General features: G+C 45.4%; 1 protein-coding gene across 2 annotated transcripts in view; it reads right to left on the bottom strand.

The window, feature by feature from the left end:
* Window positions 1-10,755, bottom strand: part of LOC126094872 (uncharacterized) — a 278,191-nt gene extending 267,436 nt beyond the window's left edge. For both annotated transcript variants that reach the window (XM_049909502.1, XM_049909503.1), the window contains exon 1: window positions 10,596-10,755. In XM_049909502.1, the coding sequence (XP_049765459.1) occupies window positions 10,596-10,653 (58 nt within the window). In that variant the 5' untranslated portion in view covers window positions 10,654-10,755. The remainder of the gene's footprint in view (window positions 1-10,595) is intronic.
* Window positions 10,756-12,411: the final 1,656 nt, after the last annotated feature.

Here is a 12,411-nt window from a genome sequence, read left to right as displayed (position 1 = left end):
TAAATGGGGCGGGGCAACACGGTATTGAAAGTTACCCGCCACTGGATTTTGATTTCAAAGATATGCAAATGGAGGGTGTTTCAGAGTCTTGCATTAAATGTCTAGAGATGATAGATCACCTAAAGGCGAACAACTTTTGTGGGAGACAAAATGCTTGCTGACGCTTCTCGATGAGCTAGGCATCCTTTGGTATTCATAGGTCGTGGGACGACGAGATTTCACCAAACAAGCAGTGTCTACTAACCAGGGGTACTGCGTGCTACCTATCCCAGTGAATTGACAGCATGATTATCAACAAGAAAACATTAAGAATGAGTGTCTCTAAGTCTAGAAAGAAAATCTTAGAAGCGAATCGAGAACTTTAATTGGCCTGGCCTACCCCGTAGCACATGGAGAAGTTGGTTGGATTATAGGAAACACAATCTGCATAGCTTGCCACAAAGTGTCTACGCCGTGCCGCCTCTCTGGACCATAAGCAGTACAAAAGGACGCGTAGCATAACCGGGAACCGTCAGCGAACATTTCATTTCCAACAAACGTTGTTCATCATGATCAGTCACCTCTATACATGGTGCAAGGGCTTTGAAATTCCTTGTATGTGTACTTTCGAACACACGGCCTTTATTTCCGTTATTTTTCTGTTTCTACGCCACAGTAAACTTAATTGTTTACTTTCTTACGGCCCAGTCTTTCATTCCCTGCTCACCGGTGGAACGGCGTCTGAAATACGGTTCTATATCCGAAGGAAACTTGCAGTCATAGATCGCACAATCTCAAACTGGATTGGTATAATGGAAAGAAAAGGCTGCAAAAGCTACAACACCCACGATCCGACGAGCGGACACACGGGAGCCTACATAGTTCACCAATCGACTACCTGTTTTCAATGATTGTTACTCACACGTACAATTACAATGTCAAATAATGGACGCTATATAAACTATACAGAATTATTTGGCAGTTGGCTTATCGTAATCATCATCCCACCACAACCAAGAAGAAGAGGCAGAGAAGAGGAACAAGGAAAAAGAGGAAGAAGAAAAAGAGAAAAAAAGAGGTTGCGGCAATGGTTGGTTAAGAATGAAGTGTTCCAAAGATTCAAAAATGCTCAAATGTGTGTGAAATCTTACTGGACTTAACTGCTAAGGTCATCAGTCCCTAAGCTTACACACTACTTAACCTAATTATCCTAAGGACAAACACACACACCCATGCCCGAGGGAGGACTCGAACCTCCGCCGGGACCAGGCGCACAGTCTATGACTGCAGCACCCGAGACCGCTCGGCTAATCCCGCGCGGCGTTCCAAAGATTCAAGAGTACATTCACATGATAGAAGAAACCCTGGAATCATTGCGAGACTAAATTTGTACAGGGCTATTACAAATGATAGAAGCGATTTCATAAATTCACTGTAGCTCCATTCATTGACATATGGTCATGACACACTACAGATACGTAGAAAAACTCATAAAGTTTTGTTCGGCTGAAGCCGCACTTCAGGTTTCTGCCGCCAGAGCGCTCGAGAGCGCAGTGAGACAAAATGGCGACAGGAGCCGAGAAAGCGTATGTCGTGCTTGACATGCACTCACATCAGTCAGTCATAACAGTGCAACGACACTTCAGGAAGAAGTTCAACAAAGATCCACCAACTGCTAACTCCATTCGGCGATGGTATGCGCAGTTTAAAGCTTCTGGATGCCTCTGTAAGGGGAAATCAACGGGTCGGCCTGCAGTGAGCGAAGAAACGGTTGAACGCGTGCGGGCAAGTTTCACGCGTAGCCCGCGGAAGTCGACGAATAAAGCAAGCAGGGAGCTGAACGTACCACAGCCGACGGTTTGGAAAATCTTACGGGAAAGGCTAAAGCAGAAGCCTTACCGTTTACAATTGCTACAAGCCTTGACACCCGATGACAAAGTCAAACGCTTTGAATTTTCGGCGCGGTTGCAACAGCTCATGGAAGAGGATGCGTTCAGTGCGAAACTTGTTTTCAGTGATGAAGCAACATTTTTTCTTAATGGTGAAGTCAACAGACACAATGTGCGAATCTGGGCGGTAGAGAATCCTCACGCATTCGTGCAGCAAGTTCGCAATTCATCAAAAGTTAACGTGTTTTGTGCAATCTCATGGTTTAAAGTTTACGGCCCCTTTTTCTTCTGCGAAAAAAACGTTACAGGACACGTGTATCTGGACATGCTGGAAAATTGGCTCATGCCACAACTGGAGACCGACAGCGCCGACTTCATCTTTCAACAGGATGGTGCTCCACCGCACTTCCATCATGATGTTCGGCATTTCTTAAACAGGAGATTGGAAAACCGATGGATCGGTCGTGGTGGAGATCATGATCAGCAATTCATGTCATGGCCTCCACGCTCTCCCGACTTAACCCCATGCGATTTCTTTCTGTGGGGTTATGTGAAAGATTCAGTGTTTAAACCTCCTCTACCAAGAAACGTGCCAGAACTGCGAGCTCGCATCAACGATGCTTTCGAACTCATTGATGGGGACATGCTGCGCCGAGTGTGGGAGGAACTTGATTATCGGCTTGATGTCTGCCGAATCACTAAAGGGGCACATATCGAACATTTGTAAATGCCTAAGAAAACTTTTTGAGTTATTGTACGTGTGTGCAAAGCATTTTGAAAATATCTCAAATAATAAAGTTATTCTAGAGCTGTGAAATCGCTTCAATCATTTGTAATAACTCTGTATTATTCTTGTGAATGCTAATTTTGTGTTGTAGTTCACTATTAACAATAATTTTTAAAGTTATCAATAAATTCGTAAACAATGTAAGCCCTCACGGGGTGGCAGATATGCAGCTGGTGCAAAATTTTATGTGAGCATTTTACTTATAGATTTCAGAAAATACGTGACACACGTCGTCGCACGCTAAGACCATTGCGAAATAAGACTGGTGCGTTGTCAGAAGACAGTACATGTTCGGAGTTTCCTGCAGACAGTTCTGCCAAGGTGTGGATAAGAGGTGTGTCATAAACTGGAGCGGCAGGTGGAAACATACTTCAGAGATGAAGTATGCGGGACAGCACGATTCTTGTGGGGTAAACGTCTAAATTGCACACAGATCCACCGTGAAATTCTGGTGGTACAATGGACCAAATGCAATGTCGCGCACAGCCCTAGTCAAGTGATGCCAACAATTTGATCAATGCCGCACACATGTGGATAATGCTGAGCGGTAAGCCAAGATCTTGTACCATGCCTTTCCGTCTTTTCCGCAAACTGAAACTACGTCTGGGGGAGGGGGGAAGATATGGTCCAACGATGAGGACGTCCACACAGCAATATTTGTTTTGTAAATAAAAACTGCCTGTTCTTGCTTCACAATATTTTATTTCCCCCACATCCGTTTCGTCTTTTCGCTTTAAGGCATCAGTGGAATCTAGAATAAGGCGTCAATGGGATCTAGAATGATAATCTGCAAATAACACGTATCAAACCAAAGCTATATCATTCTAGATCCGACTGATGATGCCTTAAAGTGAAAAAGCCAAAACGCGTCTGGGAGAAAAAAAAATGCAGTGCAGCAAGAAAAGGTGGTTTTTATTTACAAAACAAATATTTCTGTGTTTGCTGCGGAGGATGGCCACGTAAACAAACTCGTTCACACAGCTCCGTCGCCAGACTAGAGGACTACGCTGAAACATAATGCTACGTATCTGTGTCTTTGAAGCATTTAATAAAATTCACTTTGCCTGTCACAAAAATGCATAACGTACTTTTTGAAATTCCCTTGTCGTTATACGTATTGCGATTTTATGTATGCCTGATACGAAATAGATAAATAACTAGCTCTACTCTGATCCTGTTACTATTTGAGCATCATTACGTAAGTTAATTCGTAATTACTTAGCTTATCAGTGCAAAACTCAGTAACGCACAAAATCAGTCAAGTGTGGACTTAATAATCTGGACGATTACTTGTTCCATCTACCCTAAATTCGTAAAAAACGCTATTTTAGAAAAGAGACAAAATCCTTACTAGTAGACTGTTTGTCATACTTTTTCATGAGTTACAGCTTCCAACTGATGTCGTATGGGAAATAAAAATTATACACTACAGTGTGAGGCTAAAATACCCCAAAAAGGTTGAGTTATATTCAGGTCAGTGGGGCCTGTATGGGCGTGGAACATGGGCAGTAGGGAAGACAGCAATGAAACGATTTGAAATTTTTGATGTGTGGTGTTACAGGAGGCTGTCAAAGGCCAAATGAATATATGGAGTGAGGAGTGAAGGTGTCCTGCAAGGTGTCAACGAGAGAAAGTGCACAGTAGGGGGGGCAGTGAGTTGGAGAGAGTGTGTGTTAGGACACATATTACGATGTGAGTCATTGCTGTACACTGTTGGTGAAGAAGGAAAGAACTGCACACATACTTCGTCCAATGCAATTCTTCTGGTGAGCGACTTTTTTTAAATTTCTCAACAGGTGTCACTTCCAAATTTGTTTGATGCCTGGAAGATGAAACTATACAGTTTAATAATGTAGATAATAGAAAACACAGTTTGACAAGCCTGAAAAGAGGATCAGATGACTCAAGTTTTATGTACTGACAATGTCGCATCTGATGTTACTGAAAACTTTATCCGAACTGAGCGACCGAAAAAAACTGTACTCCACTGTGGTCCTTTAGTGGGCCTTGGAGACGAATTTTGTCAGACATCGTACTCAGCGAAATCTTTCCATTTCCCGTTTCGTTCACTGGAGAGAACTTATCACCCAGCTGAACGTTATGTCGACAACTCTTTAACAGAGCCAAGCCTCCTCCATATAATGTCAAACGATAGGTTGTAAGTCACTGTAAAAGACCTTATACGAAGAATAATTACGAAATGTGCTCATCTGCAGGCCTTTATCTGTTTTCCTTTTCTGTCAACCGTATGAGTACCCCTCTTTTAGAGGGAGACAGCTGCAAAATGTACAAACGAGGAGTCAGATGAAACTTCCTGGCAGATTAAAACTGTGTGCCCGACCGAGACTCGATCTCGGGACCTTTGCCTTTCGCGGGCACGTGCTCTACCATCTGAGCTACCGAAGCGCGACTCACGCCCGGTACTCACAGCTTTACTTCTGCCAGTACCTCGTCTCCTACCTTCCAAACTTTACAGAAGCTCTCCTGCGAACCTTGCATAATTAGCACTCCTGAAAGAAAGGATATTGCGGAGACATGGCTTAGCCACAGCCTGAGGGATGTTTCCAGAATGAGATTTTCACTCTGCAGCGGAGTGTGCGCTGATAAGACAAAGGCAAAGGCAAAGGTCCCGAGTTCGAATCTCGGTCGGGCACACAGTTTTAATCTGCCAGAAGTTTCATATCAGCGCACACTACGCTGCAGAGTGAAAATCTCATTCTGGAAACATCGCTCAGGCTGTGGCTAAGTCATGTCTCCGCAATATCCTTTCTTTCAGGAGTGCTAGTTCTGCAAGGTTCGCAGGAGAGCTTCTGTAAAGTTTGGAAGGTAGGAGACGAGGTATTGGCAGAAGTAAAGCTGTGAGTACCGGGCGTGAGTCGTGCTTCGGTAGCTCAGATGGTAGAGCACTTGCCCGCGAAAGGCAAAGGTCCCGAGTTCGAGTCTCGGTCGGGCACACAGTTTTAATCTGCCAGGAAGTTTCATATCAGCGCACCCTCCGCTGCAGAGTGAAAATCTCATTCTGAGGAGTCAGATGCTTAGAAGCAGGAGGAGACGATGAGGAATAAAGACTGTGACACTGCACTGCTGGTGCCATAAAGGTAGGTTATAGGAAGTGAGGAATTGTTACAATCGTTTACATTTAAAGTTAAATAATTTTACAAAATGATATTTTCCGAATTATAGTATTACACTCGCGAAACATGCCAGCTCGCCTTGACATTAACTATAAGCTGGAATGTAAATACACTGCTGGCCATTAAATGTGAAACATCAGGAAAGACAACAAATTACGATTTTTTTCTTATCATTCGTATAAAGTATAGTAGGAAAAATATGTGAAGAAATTTGTAGATGATTTGTGGGTATACAGGGAACGAAATTCGGTACACAGAGCTGAAATCTCTTGCGTTATGTTGTCGAAAGATAACATCACGGAGACCCTAACGACATGGCATGGCCACCAGCCTCAACACGTCAGGACCCTACCGGGTATGCTAACCAGAGGCGCCCGATGGTACTTCATACCATCACACCAGATGCTAGGTTTGTTTTACAGTGACGAATGCAATTTGGGAGTGTGCAATCTCCTCGGAGCCTCCGCACGTACACTATGTGATCAGAAGTATCCGGAAACCCCCCAAAACATACATTTTTCATGTTAGGTGCATTGTGCTGTCATCTACAGCCAGATACTCCATATCAGCGACCTCAGTAATCATTAGACATCGTGAGAGAGCAGAAAGAGGCGCTCCGCGGAACTCAAGGACTTCGAACATTGTCAGGTGATTGGGTGTCACTTGTGTCATACATCCCTAGGTCCACTGTTTCCGATGTGATAGTGAAGTGTAAACGTGAAGGGACACGTACAGCACAAAAGCGTACAGGCCGACCTAGTCGTTGACTGACAGAGACCGCCGACAGTTGAAGAGGGTCGTAATGTGTAATTGGCAGACATCAATTCAGACCATCACACAGAAATTCCAAACTGCATGGGATCCACTGCAAGTACTATGACAGTTAGGTGGGAGGTGAGAAAACTTGGATTTCATGGTCGAGCGGCTGCTCATAAGCCATACATTACGCCGGTAAATGCCAAACGACGCCTCGCTTGGTGTAAGGAGCGGAAACATTGTTCGATTGAACAGTGGAAACACGTTGTGTGGAGTGACGAATTACGGTACTCAATGAGGCGATCCGATGGCATGGTGTGGGTATGGCGAATGCCCAGTGAATGTCATCAGCCAGCGTGTGTAGTGCCAACAGTAAAATTCGGAGGCGGTGGTTTATGCTGTGGTCGTGTTTTTCATGGAGGGGGTTCGCACCCCTTATTGTTTTACGTGTCACTATCACAGCTCAGGTCTACATTGATGTTTAACGAACCTTTTCCTTCCGCTCCTGAAGAGCAATTCGGGGATGGCGATTGCATCTTTCAACACGATCGAACACCTGTTCATAACGCACGGCCTGTGGCGGAGTGCTTACACGACAATAACATCCCTGTAATGGACTGACGTCGGAGGAAGGCAATGGCAAACCACCTCCACTAGGACCTTGCCTAGTCGGCGGTGCGGGTCTCTCGCATCGTCCCCTATGCTCCTCGGAGTATGGGACCTCATCATCATCAGTGGACTGACCTTCACAGAGTCCCGACCTGAATCCTATAGAACACCTATAGCATGTTTTGGAACGCCGACTTCGTGGCAGGCCTCACCGACCGACATCGATACCTGTCCTCAGTGCAGCAATGCGCGAAGAATGGGCTGCCATTCCCCAAGAAACCTTCCAGCACCTGATTGAACGTATGCCTGCGAGAGTGGAAGCTGTCATCAAGGCTAAGGATGGACTAACACCATATTGAATTCCGATGGACGGCGCCACGAAGTCGTAAGTCATTTTCAGCCAGGTGTCCGGATACTTTTGATCACACAGTGTATATACGACCATCGAGATGCTGTAAAGGAAACAGGACTCGTCGCGAAAGAGGATATGGTGTGAAGGGAAGTTTCGAAAATGATCGCCCTGCTGCAACTCTGTGGTGCTCCAGATGTTCAAAAATGGCTCTGAGCAGTATGAGACTTAACATCTGAGGTCATCAGTCCCCTAGAACTTAGAACTACATAAACCTAACTAACCTAAGGACATCACACACAGCCATGCCCGAGGCAGGATTCGAACCTGCGACCGTAGCGGTCGCGCTGTTCCAGACTGTAGCGCCTAGAACCGCTCGGCCACCCTGGCCGGCCTCCAGATGTTGCCACAGTGTTGTTGTAGATACGCTGTCTGATAAAATGTATCTGGACACACCTATGTAACTCGGAACTGATCACTAGATATCACGAGAGGCGGACCTTACAGTATAAAAGGAGGCGAGTGCAATTGTGTTGTCAATAGAGACGCAGTAACAGCAGGAAGGGTTGGCCAGGAGAACTCATCGGCTTCGAACGTGGTCCAGTCACTGAATATCGCCTGAGTAACAAATCCATAATGGACATTTCAACCCTTCTCAAGCGGCCCAAGTCGATCGTTGCTAATGTAACTGTGGAGTAGAAACACGAAGGAACAACCAAGCTAAACTGAGACAAAAGCAGGCCTCGTATACTGAGAGAGGTAGCATCGACCATTGTGGATGGCGGTTGTAAATGATTGCTTCAAGGAATAATTTGTGAGTCCCAAAGTGTTACCAGCCATCCAGCTAGCACAATGATTTTGCGTAGGGATTAAAAATAGCCACATATTCTAAGGTTCAATGTTAAGCGACGGTTGTGGTGGTGTAAAGACTAATGGCACTGTACAGTGGATGTCTGGAAACGAGCGATCTGGTGTGCTGAATCAGGCTAAACCCTGTAGCAATCTGACGGTAGGGCTTAGGTTTGACGAATGCTTGGAGAGCATTACCGGCAATCATGTGTAGCCCACGCAGTGAAATATGGAGGGGGTGGTGTTGCGGTATGTTTTTTTTTTTTTTTTTCGTGGTTAGGATGTGGTCCGCTTATTGCGCTTAAGAAAACGCTAAATGATAAAGGATATGAACATAGTTTGTATTGTGTACAGCAGAGCAACATTTCGTTGACAATGATTGATCGTATCAGCATGAAAATGCTCCCTGTCATAAAGTCATAAAGTATCATCAGTGATACAGTGGCTTGTGGACGATAACGTTCATGAAGTGGACTGTCCTGCCTACAAATCCGACCTGAACCCAATTTACTGATTAAGGTACAATCGCGCTTTGTTGGCTAACAATATGGCTGTCCTCTCGAGCGCTAGTCGCATGTGGCAGTTGATGTCCTGCAAGGCGTTGACTTTAGCCCTCCTGAACCCATCGATTACATATTCGCATGCTGGTCATTGGACCCGACCAATGCAGGCAGTAATATCACGGAATGATAAACTGTGGTTTCGATAGGCCGCGATCCATTCAAATCCGATTTCTGAATGAGAAACCCGAGGCATAATCTTTCATTTATACGGAACGTAGGTGACTTTACGCTTACCTAATTCTTGGTGCTGCACTGAAATACCAATCATTTTCATACACGAGCTCCGTAGTATACAGGCCTAATTATATCATTCATTCATTTTCAAAAGTCTATATTTTTCTAATGTTATATAGACAAATATGATTGATGCATGAATAGAACCATAAACCCACCGAGTCTGAATTGTACCCACCAGCTGGCGGTACGAATGCAGCGCTTTAACAAAAATAACGGCGAAGCGAGAAAAGAGGTTTTGTGTGCAAATACAGTTCTCGGGTTTCCGCCGGAAAACGCTTCTTGCAGCAGTGATATCAGCAGCAACTGCCATCACCTCAAATGTCGAGCAGTTGCACCGATGAAATATTGTGGGATTTGCACAGTACGTTCCGGTGGCAAACCCGAGAAGTGTATTTGCGACAGATCCGTCGGGAAAGCGTGGAAAGTCATAGATTTTTGTGTGTCGGAATATGCGAGACGTTTATCCATTGCAACAGTGCAGCGTGCATTCAGATGCTCAGATAGTTCAAATGGCTCTGAGCACTATGAGACTTAACATCTGAGGTCATCAGTCCCCTAGAACTTAGAACTACTGAAACCCAACTAACCTAAGGACATAATACACATCCATGCCCGAGGCAGGATTCGAACCTCCGACCGTATCGGTCGCGCGGTTCCAGACTGAAGCGTCTAGAACCGTTCGGTCACAGCGGCCAGCCATTCAGATGCAATTATGGAAAAAACCACATGTAAACAGAGCACTGTGCGTTGGTATCGACAATTTACAGATACTTTTTTTCTCTGTAAATAGAAAAGTACCGGTCAACCAACTGTGCCAAATGGTTGAAAGAGCGACGGAAAACTTCTATGCGTTCCAAAAAAATCAACGATTCGCGCTAGCCACGAACTTGAAATACCGCAGAAAACTGCGTGGGAGATTTTGCGACGGCGTTTGTATTTCAAACCGTACCGTCTGCAGCTCGCGTAACAATTAAAACCGGAAGACTATATGCCCGGCGCCTTTCATTTTGCATCACAATGGAGGAAGCAATAAAAAAAAAAAAGAGATGTTTGTGAAATCTTATGGGACTTAACTGCTAAGGTCATCAGTCCCTAAGCTTACACACTACTTAACCTAAATTATCCTAAGGACAAACACACACACCCATGCCCGAGGGAGGACTCGAACCTCCGCCGGGACCAGCCGCACAGTCCATGACTGCAGCGCCTTGAAGCAATCAAGGATGAACATTTTCCTCCAAGGTAATATTAGGCGACGAAGCAACATTTCATTTACCTGGCAAGGTTAATGGCCATAGGAGACTGTGGGACACTCAAAATCCTCATGAAATTGTGGCGCGTGAACGAGACTCGCGGAGGGCTAATGTTCTTTGTGCAGTGTCACAGACGAAACTATACCGGCCGTTTTTCTTCCGTGAGAAGATTGTAACGGGTGTCTCTTACCTGAAAGGTTGCAGTTGTTGTTGTTTCCACAGATGACTGCTGGTTCCGAAACCTTCATCTTCCAATAAAAAGCGGCATCGATGTTTGTCGCTACCAAGTCGATCAACCTGTTCTTTTGGCTCCCGTGTCGGCTGACCTAACGCCCCGTGATTTTTTCCCCTTGGAGGTACGTTCAGAACCGTGATTACGTATCCCCTCTGCCAAGAGCACTGGAACAGCTCAGAGAACGCATCAATGCTGCTGTGATGTTGCTGCGTAACATGTGGAACGGACTTGATTACAGCTTGGACGTATGTCGTGTGACCCGAGCGGTACTCGTAGATCACTTGTAGAATGCAAAATGCGAACTTGGTGAGTTTACTGCTCTGGTCATGCACCGATTATTTCTGTACATGTAACAACTCGAAAAATATAGAACTTTGAAAACAAATGAATCATTTGTAGTAGCCCTGTACTTCACTCCTATTCAACGTTTCCTGCACGACGCACCCATAGTATTCCAGCTTCAGTGGGCCCCGGTGTACAATATCACAGCTGATTTGCGCTATAAGCGATAATTTTTTTACCGAAACACTGAATTGCTGAAGTGGTTCCACCCTTAACGAGACGAGGAAATCTGATACAAATAGTGTCCCAGTATGACGGCTGTCAAGTTTACTTCTCGAAGCTCGGCACAGGGAGATCGCGCGAGTTAGCTGCGGCGCAGCGCACCTACCTCTGTGTGGAGTGCAAAGCGCCGCCTCAAGACGCACTGGAAGCGGCAGCCTTGGCGGACCGCTCTCGATGGACCGGCCGAGCGCAGCGCCACGCGGCCCAGGCGGACTACTAGCGAACTGCCGATTTGCAGCCCGTTGCCTGCAAGCTGAGTATGCGCTCTTCCAGCATTCCTCCTCCTCTAGAAAAGGCTGGGCTTAGAATATATAGGCGCCTAAGCTGAACTTGTGCTGCTGGCCCTACCTGGCCAAATTTCGTGACAGTTAACTAGCAAAAATAGCATTTTAGAGAAAACTTTTAATTTAATGCCTTAAAACGCAGTATATAAGGTCTATTATAAAATTTATGGAATTTTAATAAACAATTTATGATTTAATAAGTCGACGAGATTAAAAAATTCTTTTGACACTACCGCTCTTAAATTCCCTCCTTTTTATGGTGAACAATTTATATTTTATGGTGGTCCGTGATAACATAGGGTGGTTTGATTAAACTTCCACTACCTGAGCCAGTGCAGATGGATCACTATTTACGGTATGGTTACCCACCTATATACACTGAAGAGCCAAAGAAACTGGTACACTTACCGAATATCGTGTCGGGCCCCCGCGAGCAAGCAGAAGTGCGGCAACACGACGTGGCAAACTCAAGTGGCAGACTCTGCAAGAGAGGCGCTCTGCATCGCGGTGTAGCTTGCTCGCCAGGTTTCGAGAGGGTGCGTTTCTGGATGAGGTATCGAATATATTACTTCCCCCTACTTATACCTCCCGAGGAGATCACGAATGTAACATTAGAGAGATTCGAGCGCGCACGGAGGCTTTCAGACAGTCGTTCTTCCCGTGAACCATACGCGACTGCAACAGAAAAGGGAGGTAATGACTGTGTCACGTAAAGTGCCCTCCGCCACACACCGTTGGGTGGCTTGCGGAGTATAAATGTAGATGTATACTCGACTAATGTCTGAAGTAATGCTGGAGGGAATTGGCACCATGAATCCTGCAGGGCTGTCCATAAATCCGTAAGAGTACGAGGAGGTAGAGATCTCTTCTGAACAGCACGTTACAAGGCATCCAGGCATGCTCAATAATCTTCATATCCAGGG

The sequence above is a fragment of the Schistocerca cancellata genome, chromosome 8, assembly GCF_023864275.1.
Source record: "Schistocerca cancellata isolate TAMUIC-IGC-003103 chromosome 8, iqSchCanc2.1, whole genome shotgun sequence".
Lineage (NCBI taxonomy): Eukaryota > Metazoa > Arthropoda > Insecta > Orthoptera > Acrididae > Schistocerca > Schistocerca cancellata.
This window is presented reverse-complemented; position numbering and strand designations above follow the sequence as displayed.